The 12,598-nt window shown below is 43.8% G+C and overlaps 1 protein-coding gene across 2 annotated transcripts in view; it reads left to right on the top strand.

Annotated features, from left to right (window-relative positions):
- PPP2R5C (protein phosphatase 2 regulatory subunit B'gamma) overlaps positions 1–12,598 on the top strand; it is a 100,680-nt gene that overhangs the window by 56,131 nt on the left and 31,951 nt on the right. For both annotated transcript variants that reach the window (XM_056545925.1, XM_056545924.1), the window contains one exon: positions 11,930–12,129. In XM_056545925.1, the coding sequence (XP_056401900.1) occupies positions 11,930–12,129 (200 nt within the window). The remainder of the gene's footprint in view (positions 1–11,929; positions 12,130–12,598) is intronic.

Genomic DNA, 12,598 nt, shown 5'->3' with positions numbered 1-12,598 from the left:
GTGTTATGTGTAGTGCCCCGGTACAGGACCTGCTCCAGTCCCCTTGTCTCGAGTCCCCACAGCCAGAGTCCCTCCATGTCAATAGAGCTCTCCCTTAGGACTAACCCCCTAGTCGCCTCATGTAAATGTTATTTATTGTACAAATAAAGATATATTTAATGTTATATAGGAATACCTCTGTATAGGACCTTAGAGGTCATGTGCCTGTAAATACATTGTATTATGGTTCAAGGACCTTTGGGTCATGTGATACCCAGAGTTCACTGGCTCAGGACTGACAGGTTCTCCTGACCAATGAGCTTTGTCCCACCCCCTTAATATAGAAGGGGCTGCTGCCACTAAATTCTCTTTGGTTCGGATTATCAAGCAAGCACATCTCATAATCTCGTCAGCATCATCAATTCAAGCTAGGCCCAAAGCCTAATCTTCCGCAGCCACTAAACGTGAGTTACTCAAGCTCAAAATACTGAATTCAGTGTGACTACTAGAAACTCAAATCTCAAAAAAAAAAAAAAAAAAAAAAAATTAAAAATAGAAAATAAAAAATAGTAGCACAGTGGCTAGCAATCAAAAAGCTCATTGATCCGGAGTCCCAGCGGACCTGTATTCCGGTTCACTCGTAAAGACTGTTGTCTTACATGCCGTTGCATAAAATATACAGTAAATTTACTTCAAGTTTATTCAGAAAATCTGCTGTGGACATTCCGTTATTTCTCCCTGACGTTTGTGGGACGGTTGGTGGTAGGACTGTGTTACATTGAGGAAACCTCACACTGGCGTCACGACAATTAAGGGTTAACACCAATATACCCCACACTATTACCTGCTCCACCCAGCCACCACATATGGGCGAAAGAACTGGAGCATTGAGCAATGGCAGAAGGCGTCTGGTCTGATGGATGACGTTCTCAATCATGTGGGCGGCCGGGTGTGGGTGAGTGTGTGTGCGCGTCACTTACCTGGCGGAGAGATGGCACCAGGATCCATTATGGGAAGTAGACAAACCAGTGTGATGGGCAATGTTCTGCTGGAGGGTTCTGGCATTATGTAGATGTTACTGTGACATGTACCATTCTACAGACCAAGTCCCCTGAACAGGACAACATGATCCCCTAATGACAGTGGCCTCCTTCAGCAGGATATTGCCCCCTGACCACACTGTAGACCAGTGTTTCCCAACCAGGGTGCCTCCAGGTGTTGCAAAACTACAACACCCAGCATGCCCGGACAGCCGAAGGCTGTCCGGGCATGCTGGGAGTTGTAGTTTTGCAACATCTGGAGGCACCCTGGTTGGGAAACACTACTGTAGACATTGTCCAGGAATGAGCATAGTGACTAAATAAAAAGTAGGGATCTACCGATTATTGGTATGGCCGATATTATCGGCCGATAATCACGATTTTGGGCATTATCGGTATCGGCAATTACCGTGCTGATAATACCGGTGCGTCGCTGCGCAGCGGCGTCTATGCAGCGTTACTAGGCCGGAGCCTGCCCGGAGTGGAGAAGAGGACCCCCGGAGAAGGACAGCCCGGACCGGTTCACCCTCCACCCGGAATGCCGCCGGACGCTACAGGAAGGATGGATGGCCCGGACCACCCTCCCTGGACGGTCCCTGCAGCAACTGGGAAGGTGAGTCAGGGTTCTGGGATGGACAGGGGTCTGTATAATATACTATACCTACAGTAGGCCCTCCAGCTGTTGCAAAACTACAACTCCCAGCATGCCTGGACAGCCAACGGCTGGAGGCACCCCTAGGCGCGGTGCGGCGCGGCGGGGGGAGCGGTGGCGGTGATAGGTCTCGGGACCCCCGGACAGGCAGGGGGAGAGAAGCGGGTGGCGGCGGCCTTTGGCACCGCAAAAGCCACTGCAGTGCATTGATTTAAAGCGCCCGCTTTAAATCAATGATCTGCAGCGGTGTCGCGGGGGGATAAATAGCCGATAACTTATACCGGAATATCGGTATAAGTTATCGGCTATCGGCCCTAACCTCCACAGATTATCGTATCGGCCCTAAAAAAAACGACATCGGTCGATCCCTACTAAAAAGGTGACTTTGTTTATTCTTTTTGCAGTCGAACCTTTCTATTTTCTCACATCTCGTGCAGCAGAGTACAATGTGCCATCTCTCTATAATCTTCTATATGACGTTCCATCCATTTCTCCCTTTTCCCAGTTTTATTTTTTCTTCTGGTGTTTGTTGTCACTCGCTCGGTGTAGCCCGCCTGCCATGTTGTGCGCGCCAGCTCCTATCTTTCCGAGCCCTGAGCGGTGGTTGTTCGTGCGTCGCCGTCACTTAGCACCTTTCCAGTTGGAGCGCTCTCAGCCATCAATGGTTTCCAGGCAACGATGACGAAGGCTGTAATTGAGTTTGACGGAGTATTGTGTTATTTACTGGGATGGTGGATTTCCTGCCCCCACTGCCTGGTGCACGGGGTGAGGATGATACATGGCATCGCTGCTCATTAGCAATCAGGAAAAGGGCAGGAGAAGCCGATGCCAACAAGAAGCCTTGTGTACAGCTCAGAACATTGCCCGCTGAATCTTCTTACTGCAAAATACTGTACATGTGAATAGACCCTTAAAGGGGTACTCCGCTGGAACACTTTTTTTTTTTTTTTTTGTAATCAACTGGTGCCAGAAAGTTAAACAGATTTGCAAATTACTTCTATTAAAAAATCTTAATCCTTCCAGTATTTCTGCAGGGCATACAGATCTGTCACACTTGGCTTCTTTGGTATCCGTTCTGCCATGTCCTAAATTTTTGCTACAATTGCGCTATTTTTTTGGTAAAGGAATCTTCTAGTTTTATTTTTTTTAAATCATATTAGAAAGTTGCAGATTTTTTTCGTTAAAGGGGTACTCCGGTGGAAAACTTTATTTTTTATTTTTTTTAAATCAACTGGTGCCAGAAAGTTAAGCAGATTTGTAAATTACTTCTATAAAAAAAAAAAATCTTAATCCTTCCAGTACTTATTAGCTGCAGAATACTACAGAGGAAATTCTTTTCTTTTTGGAACACCGAGCTCTCTGCTGACATCTCTGTCCATTTTAGGAACTGTCCAGAGCAGCATATGTTTGCTATGGGGATTTTCTCCTACTCTGGACAGTTCTTAAAATGGACAGAGATGTCAGCAGAGAGCTCTGTGTTCCAAAAAGAAAAGAATTTCCTCTGTAGTATTCAGCAGCTAATAAGTACTGAAAGGATTAAGATTTTTTAATAGAAGTAATATGCAAATCTGTTTAACTTTCTGGCACCAGTTGATTACAAAAAAGTGTTCCAGCGGAGTACCCCTTTAAGGGTCTATTCACATGTACAGTATTTTGCGCTGCAGATTTCAATGTAAACTGAATTACTTGAAATCCTGCGCATCAAATCTGCGCAGAATACTGTACGCGTGAATAGACCCTAAAGGGGTTATGCAAGAGCCAATGTTTTCCAAAATCACTGTTTTCAGGTTGTGTGGTATTACAACTTGGCTCCATTCACTTCAATGGAACTGAGCTGCAATACCACACACAACCTGAGGACGGGTGTGGCGCTGTTTTTTGAAGAAATCAATGCCTGTTTTCTAATTTTGGATATGCCCTTTATAGTGTGAATTCTACATGGAAATTAGAGAATCCTAAAAATGTTCCGATACATTATATGTGCCATATTCTGCCAAGGGAATTCAGCAGATTCGACACTTATGAATTTGCAGCAATCCATGTCACAGGCCATAATAAAATCCATGTATAACACTTGCAGATTTTTTTTCCATGGATGCATCATGCTCTAGGGCAGTGGTCTTCAACCTGCGGACCTACAGATGTTGCAAAACTACAACTCCCAGCATGCTCGGACAGCCAACGGCTTTCTGGGCATGCTGGGAGTTGTAGTTTTGCAACATCTGGAGGTCCGCAGGTTGAAGACCACAGCTCTAGGGCTTGTTCACACTGCAGACATTCCGTTGTGAAATTCCACTTGCTGCGGAATTTGTGCAGCGAAATCCAGCCGGCATAATGGACCTTTACCCCAAAATATAAACGTGTTCGTTCTTTGAGTGGATTTCCGCCGGATCACTTTGCTGTCTGCAAGATGGCGCACACCCTCGCCGTCCTACCTCCGACGCCTGCTGCAAGTGGAATTCCGCCAGGTGAATGCCTGCAGTGTGGACATGCCCTCAGTGCTTTCATTTCCTCGCTGTTTTCAAGATCTCTGCTTGTTGTTAATAAATGGGAACGGTCTCATTTACACTCGAGGGTGTAAAATGTTATATATACCTGTAGGTTGGTACAGCCTATATGTTGCCAGCATACATTAGGATAACAAGCAAAAACATGTTCCTATATGTAATGTGGTGGTTCTATTCACTTTAAAGGGGCACTTTAGGGATGTGTGTATGTATGTATATATATATATATATATATAATGTGTGTGTGTATGTTATTTATATATATATATATATATATATATATATATATATATATATATATATATATGAAAATAAAAAGTACCAAAGCCACGATACTACCTGGATGTGTGCCCTATAAACCATCCTGTCTGATATGCATGGCTCCTGCAGCCCCTGTTGTCTTCTCTTGCTGCTTGATATTCTTTGAAATCCTTCCCTTCCCTAGCCAACATCTCCCAGCAATAATTAGCAGCCCCCAGCCTCCTGATATGAGCTGCAGCAGAGAGGATCAGTGTCTGATTGGCTAAGGCTGCACACCTCTGAGTTCTCAGCACTAAAGAGAGTATGACTCATCCGTGCAGTGCAGAAACCACATGGTCTGTGTCTCTAAGGATGCTTTCAGAAAGGGATTTGGAAAGAGACAGAGTGGATGCCTGGATGATGTCATTCCCTCACTTAAAGGGGTATTCCAGGAATTTTTTTTTTTTTTTTTATATATTAACTGGCTCCAGAAAGTTAAACAGATTTGTCAATTACTTCTATTAAAAATCTTAATCCTTTCAATAATTATCAGCTGCTGAAGTTGAGTTGTTCTTTTCTGTCTGACAACAGTGCTCTCTGCTGACCTCTCTGCTTTTCTTGGGAACTGCACAGAGTAGAAGAGGTTTGCTTCTTCTCTAGACAGTTCCCGAGACAGGTGTCATCAGAGAGCACTTAGACAGAGAAGAACAACTCAACTTCAGCAGCTCATAAGTACTGAAAGGATTAAGATTTTTTTATAGTAGTAATTTACCAATCTGTTTATCTTTCTGGAGCCAGTTGATGTATAATAAAAAAAAGTTTTTAGTTTTTTTCCTGGATATCCCCTTTTAATGCATTTGCCAATCAAATAGGGAAAACTGTTCTATATAGCTAATAATATTTAGACACTTATATACGTTGATGAGAGCGAATGGATAGGCTGTGGGTTTAGTTATATAAATAGACCTAACTACTAGTGGCAACATTTTGGTTCATTTCCCGAATATATACTTTTTACTTAGCTGGACTAAAAAGCGTGGAGTCCTGCAAAATCAAGGTATCCATTTGGGAAATGAACTTAGATTGGTTACACTTGTAGCATACCCTCACATACAGGTCACATTGTCGGCCGCAGAGTCCTTGCACACTGCTGCCCTCCAGCTGTTGCAAAACTACAACTCCCAGCATGCCCGGACAGCCGTTGGCTGTCCGGGCATGCTGGGAGTTGTAGTTCTGCAACAGCTGCCAGTTGAAGACCCTTGGGAAATCTGCAGGAACCTCTGTAAAAATTGCTGTATTCGCTAATTCTGTCTGAAAACGTCGCAGTTGATGTCTCTGGCAGCGCCGACCGGTTCCCTCGTTGCTGTTTGTCCGGGGTCGCTCGCTGAGCTCCACTTCCGCACATACTTTCGCTGAGGCTTTGTATCCCATAGCAGCCACATAAATGACTCCCGGCTCTCACAAGTGTTTGCCCACAAACAGGAACAGTGTATTTTCTTTTTGATTTTTGTTTGATGTATTTTTAGGAACATTTTTGGGGTTTCTTTTCACCCAGCCTGAGTTTGCATTATACATCACATGGGCTGTCGGTGTCCGCGCCTCATGCATGTTGGATGCCGTATTGACTTACACGGTCCCAGCCCGCAGCCGCGTCCCCTCGGATGACATAAAGTGAATTAGAGACGTGGAGAACATTCAGTGCTCGGATAATTGACACTTATTTCTTTATAAAAGTTTCCTATCCCTTTAATCCATTTCGAGCTCCCAGTACAGAGGCGTCTCCTGTATAACGTTATAGTGATGGGAAGCGAAGCCGGAGGAGGGCAGAGTTCTGCAGCCGAAAATGTTGCACCTACCTTCTGCCCCGTGCAGCTTTTGTTATTGGCACATAAAATTTCCAGCATGCCTTATAGTTTGTAGCACGCTGTAGAATGAATTGTAGTTTTTAACGTCCTGGAGCGTCCCTTAGGGTGAGTTTATAGCACCTTATTGCATTCTTTATAGCAAGTTTTTACCTCTTATAGTACGCTAATTATACCCCGTACCCATCTTATTGCATTTTTATAGCGTGCCTTATATTAAAGGGGTTATCCAGGAAAAAAAAAAATTTTTATAGATCAACTGGCCCCGGAAAGTTAAACAGATTTGTAAATTACTTCTATTAAAAATCTTAATCCTTTCAGTACTTATGAGCTTCTGAAGTTAAAGTTGTAGTCCAGTGGTGAACCCAGTGGTGAAAAACTTATCGCCTATCCTAAGGATAGGGGATAAGTTTGAGATCGCGGGGGTTTGACCGCTGGGGCCCCCTGCGATCTCCTGTACGGAGCCCCGACAGCCCGCGGGAAGGGGGCGTGTCGACCTCCGCACGAAGCGGCGACCGACACGCCCCCTCAATACAACTCTATGGCAGAGCCGAAGCGCTGCCTTCGTCAATCTCCGGCTCTGCCATAGAGATGTATTGAGGGGGCGTGTCGGCCGCCGCTTCGTGCGGAGGTCGACACCCGCTATCTGGCGGGAGAGCCGGGCCCCCGTACAGAGAGATCGCAGGGGCCCCAGCGGTCGGACCCCCCGCGATCTCAAACTTATCCCCTATCCTTAGGATAGGGGATACGTTTTTCACCACTGGACTACCCCTTTAAGGTTGTTCTTGTCTGTCTAAGTGCTCTCTGATGACACGTGTCTCGGGAAACGCCCAGTTTAGAAGAGGTTTGCGATGGGGATTTGCTTTTAAACTGGGCGTTTCCCAAGACACGTGTCATCAGAGAGGACATAGACAGAAAAGAATAACCTTAACTTCAGAAGCTCATAAGTACTGAAAGGATTAAGATTTTTTAATAGAAGTCATTAACAAATCTGTTTAACTTTCTGGAGCCAGTTGATATATAAAAAAAAGTTTTTTCCTGGATAACCCCTTTAAGCTTGTAGCTTGCCTTATAGTGAGCTCATAGCACCCTATAGCCTGCCCTATAGTGAGCTTATATTGCATTGTAGCACCCTCTAACCTGCCTTATAGTAAGCTTCTAACACCTTTTATAGCCTGCCCCTTTTTTTTTTTTTCTGTTTATTTGTGGATTTTACAAAAATGAAAAAGGAAAACAAAAAGGAAATTAGATTAAAAAAAATAACATAACTTGTCAAGATCATGCATATAATAATTAATGGCATTGTCATTACACAAAATTATGCACTGCGTCCTATTACTTAGTTCTTATTCAGTTTAGACAATATTATATACTTTGAGCCTGCCATTCTTATCATGGCAAGCAAGCATATTTATATGACCGTCATAACAACCTTGTAGAGTAGGTTACAACTTTCAATAAAGAAAAAGAGAAAATAAGAGAAAAAATTCAAAAAGAAATAAAACTATTAAATGAAAAAAAATAGCACCATATATCCTCTGCCTTATAGTGACCTTATATCACTTTATAGTTAGCTTATAGCACCATACAGGTTATATAAATTCACTATAAGGCAGGGTATGAGGTGATCTATCATCTGATAGTGAGCTTATATCTCCCTATACCCTGCCTTATACTGAGCCTATATCGCCCTATACCCTGCCTTATACTGAGCCTATATCGCCCTATACCCTGCCTTATACTGAGCCTATATCGCCCTATACCCTGCCTTATACTGAGCCTATATCGCCCTATACCCTTCCTTATACTGAGCCTATATCGCCCTATACCCTGCCTTATACTGAGCCTATATCGCCCTATACCTTGCCTTATACTGAGCCTATATCGCCCTATACCCTGCCTTATACTGAGCCTATATCGCCCTATACCCTGCCTTATACTGAGCCTATATCGCCCTATACCCTGCCTTATACTGAGCCTATATGGCCCTATACCCGGCCTTATACTGAGCCTATATGGCCCAATACCCTGCCTTATACTGAGCCTATATCGCCCTATACCCGGCCTTATACTGAGCCTACATCGCCCTATACCCGGCCTTATACTGAGCCTATATCGCCCAATACCCTGCCTTATACTGAGCCTATATGTCCCTATACCCTGCCTTATAGTGAATTTACATGACCCTCATCATTCCGGTCCCCTTCTAGCAGGCTGCACTAATCCCTCTCATTGTACGTGTGCACTTAAAGCATTAGGTTGCAGAATAGGGAAGCGTTTTTTGCATGTTCAGATCGCTGCCATGGAAACCAATGATGTGATTATGACAGGACAATGCTGGGGGCATGGATGGGGGTCTTCCTGGCATTCATGTGTATACAGTTGATTGATATTATTGATATAATGGCGACATTATGCGCGACCTGTATGTACAAGACGGTAGGTAGAGTTTTACAGCATTGTGTTCACTTCCAGGTGCCGCAAGGAAGCAAAAATGTAAATATAAAGAACCATTCACCAAAGAGAAACCATAGTAATAAAACACACAGCACCTGTACTATGTACAATCCATCACAAGCAGAATAGATGTGACTCCCGTTCTGTCGTCATTGGTCGGAGTGCTTCTTCCTCGTGGGGCACCAGCCTTTTACAAATTTATATATTTTTATATTTTCCCACCTTAAAAAGTAAAGGCAAATCTTGAGGATGCACTCCCTTTCATTCTTGTGGTCAAACAGAGGAGCTACTGAGATAGTTGAACACAGCAGCCGTCCTATGTGCACGTACAATACCGAAAGGGCCCTTAAAGGGGTACTCCTGTGCATTTATTATTATTATTTTTAAATCAACTGGTGCCAGAAAGTTAAACAGATTTGTAAATTACTTCTATTAAAAAAAAAAATCTTAATCCTTCCAGTACTTATTAGGGGCTGTATACTACAGAGGAAATGCTTTTCTTTTTGGATTTCTCTTCCGTCACAACCACAGTGCTCTCTGCTGACCATTTTAGGAACTGTCCAGAGTAGGAGGAAATCCCCCATAGTAAACATATGCTGCTCTGGACAGTTCCTAAAATGGGCAGCAGAGATAAGCAGAGAGCACTGTGGTCGTGACAGAAGAGAAATCTAAAAATAAAGGAATTTCCGCTGTAGTATACAGCCCCTAAAACGTACTGGAAGGATTAAGATTTTTTTTTTATAAAAGTAATTTACAAATCTGCTTAACTTTCTGGCACCAGTTGATTTAAGAAGAAAAAAAAGAAAAAAATTTCCACTGGAGTACCTCTTTTAATCCTGTCAAGCAGTGGTCTCAAACTGCGGCCCTCCAGATGATGCAAAACTTCAACTCCCAGCATGCCCGGACAGCCGTTGGCTGTCCGGGCATGCTGGGAGGTGAAGTTTTGCTACATCTGGAGGGCCACAGTTTTTAGACCACTGCTGTAAAGGTGTTTAGTGGGATAAAATATATAATGGCCCTTATTTACTATTGTAAACCCGACATACGTCGGGTTGTGTGCCAGAAATTTGGTCTGCGACAGAATATGCGGCGTGGCTGCAGAAAAGTGGGCGTGTCCCTGACATTTCCACAAAAAAAAAAAAAAAACATATTTACGAAGATCTCCACAAAAAATGTGGTGGATTTCAGCTGAGGAAACCCCACAGAGCAGGTGTAAGAGAAAGCAAAATTTGGCGAAAAGTGCAAAATGTAGGGAAACCTTAGTAAATGTCGTGGACAAAAAATTGTAGGGAATTAAAACCCACAAAGAAATCTACACAACAATCTTAGTAAATCAGGACCATTGTGTCGCATTTATGCAAAGCACAAAAAGCACAGATCCCAAGTTAAAGATGGCTTGTCTTTGTTTCCGCCCAGGGCCGGCTCTGCCTTTAGGCAAAATAGGCAGCCGCTTAGAGCGCTCTCTTGATAGGGGCACCGTTCTGCCTGCTGCAATAAAGTTAGCCAGCATCTGAAGCGCCCGCCCATCTGAAGCGCCCGCCCATCTGAAGCGCCCGCCCATCTGAAGCGCCCGCCCATCTGAAGCACTCGCCCATCTGAAGCGCCCACCCATCAAGCAAAACCCTCACAACGTCACCCACACTCGTACTATAATAATCAGCATTGTTCAGCCTGCCGGAGGAGCGCAACGTCCCCTCCAAGGCAGACAGGGGAGATCATGAAGGTCCAGTCTGTCCAACATCCTGACATCACGCGCGCCTCCATACATTGGGAGGAGCCAATGGGCGGGGTCAAGGGGCAGCAAAATTAGCTTTTATCTAGGGGTGGCAAAAATCCTTACACCAGGCCCGATTGTGCCCGTATCCTGGACAAAGGTCCTGGCCTGACTGTGGGTCTAATGCTGGACGTAAACGCATCATAGATCCCTATTATACTTACAGTTCGGGTATCTAGCCCTGCAGTCAGGTTTAACCACATGTCCACACTACACGTGTATGTAAAAGAGGCTTTAGAAGGTTATATTCTACATTATGGGGGGTAATTTATTATTATTTTTTGTCTTCATTTTGGTGTACATTTTTTGCATGTGCTGTTTTGAACATAAATTTGGCCAATTTTTACCATCCCTATATCAAGTGATAATTTTTAAAACTGACTTGGTAGACTCTTTGCTCAGGTTGTTCACGCAGTTATCCAAAATTTTATGAAGTGCAAATTTTGTGAAATGCTTTAAAAAGTACCTGTCATGATCTTGTTAAATGTTTTATTTTCCTCCCAGTTCACTGCCCCAATCATGATAACCCCCCCCCCCCCCCCCCGCCTTTATTGTTATTATTTTTCAGTTTTATGCCTTGATATTTCTCTGTATTTCCTGCTTAGTTTCAGTCAGATTCACAGACTGGGAAGGGGCGTTCCCCAGCAGGTGTGACATCATCTGTAGCCATACACGGGAGAACTTCCTCCCTCACTCTGATACACACAGCCCAGAGCAGTTCAGTGTGAGATGAGCTATGATTGGCTAAGGCTGCACCCCCCCCCCCCCCCCCCCCCCCCAGCACTCCAGACTGCATTTCCTGATTTTGGACTTCTGCAAGACCAGCAGGAGTCCAAAATCTGTGCAAGAGATGGGAGGAAATGTGCTCCGGACAAGTAGGGAGACACCTAGTGGCAGTTTAGAAAACAAATAAAACATAGAAAACTTCATTATTTATTTATTTTATTTTTTTTTAAACAAAGTACACTTGGAAAGATTTTTTACTGCTATAGCAAAAATTAGTTTTAAAGACTGTGACCATTTCAATCTTGCAGCCTTTTGTTAGTGTACTTGCACAAAATTTACCACACGAGGTGCAAACATCCCTCAACTCCATGAAATTCGATGCAAAACAAAGGCCCAATGATGCATTCCTCCCTAATAAGTTTTTAGTTTTCTTTTAATGAGTTGTATTTTGTTTTTATTTCTTTTAATAACCTCTTTATTACACACAAAGAAATGCATACACATACCTGTCCACACTAAAATATATTAGGTTTGTTTACCTATAACATCTGATCCCCCTAACCCCAAACCTTTGGAAATAGCGACAGTATTGGGGGTGGGTGAGAAATAAACAAAGAAGCAGTCAAAGATATCTGAAGGAACATGCTGTCTGAGCCATAGTTATACCGTTTTGTCTTTTTTTCTCTTTGCAGATGTGCCCCCGGCTGAGCAGGAGAAGCTGTTTGTTCAGAAGTTGCGCCAGTGTTGCGTCCTCTTCGACTTTGTTTCAGATCCATTGAGTGACCTAAAATGGAAGGAAGTAAAGAGAGCGGCCCTGAGCGAGATGGTGGAATATATCACCCACAACCGCAATGTCATCACGGAACCAATCTACCCTGAGGTCGTCCACATGGTGAGCCCTATAGATCGCCTCTCTCACTGGTAGGGTTTGGAAAGGGGTTGTGTATAGCAGGGATAGACAAATCCCAGGTCGCCATTGTGACTGAATTCATCCTGGCACCTAGATTTTTATTTTTTTATATTTTTTTTTAGCGCTTTCCATTGAAATCCCTTCCCTTCCATACATTTAAGTCATGGGTCAGGGGAGGTAGTATGAAAGGTAACTGCAAGATTTCAGGATTATTTCAAAATATAGACAGTAAAAATTAGAAAAAAAATATAACCAAAATTCTTCAAAAATAAGATTAAAGGAGATATCCAGTGGTGAAAACCTTATCCCCTATCCTAAGGATAGGGGATAAGTTGCAGATCGCGGGGGTTCTGACTGCTGGGGCCCCCCACGATCTCCTGTACGGGGCTCCGACAACCCGCGGGAAGGGGATGTGTTGACCATCGCACAAAGTGGCGGCTGACACGCCCCC

This window comes from Hyla sarda, chromosome 11, assembly GCF_029499605.1.
Source record: "Hyla sarda isolate aHylSar1 chromosome 11, aHylSar1.hap1, whole genome shotgun sequence".
Classification (NCBI taxonomy): domain Eukaryota; kingdom Metazoa; phylum Chordata; class Amphibia; order Anura; family Hylidae; genus Hyla; species Hyla sarda.
This window is presented reverse-complemented; position numbering and strand designations above follow the sequence as displayed.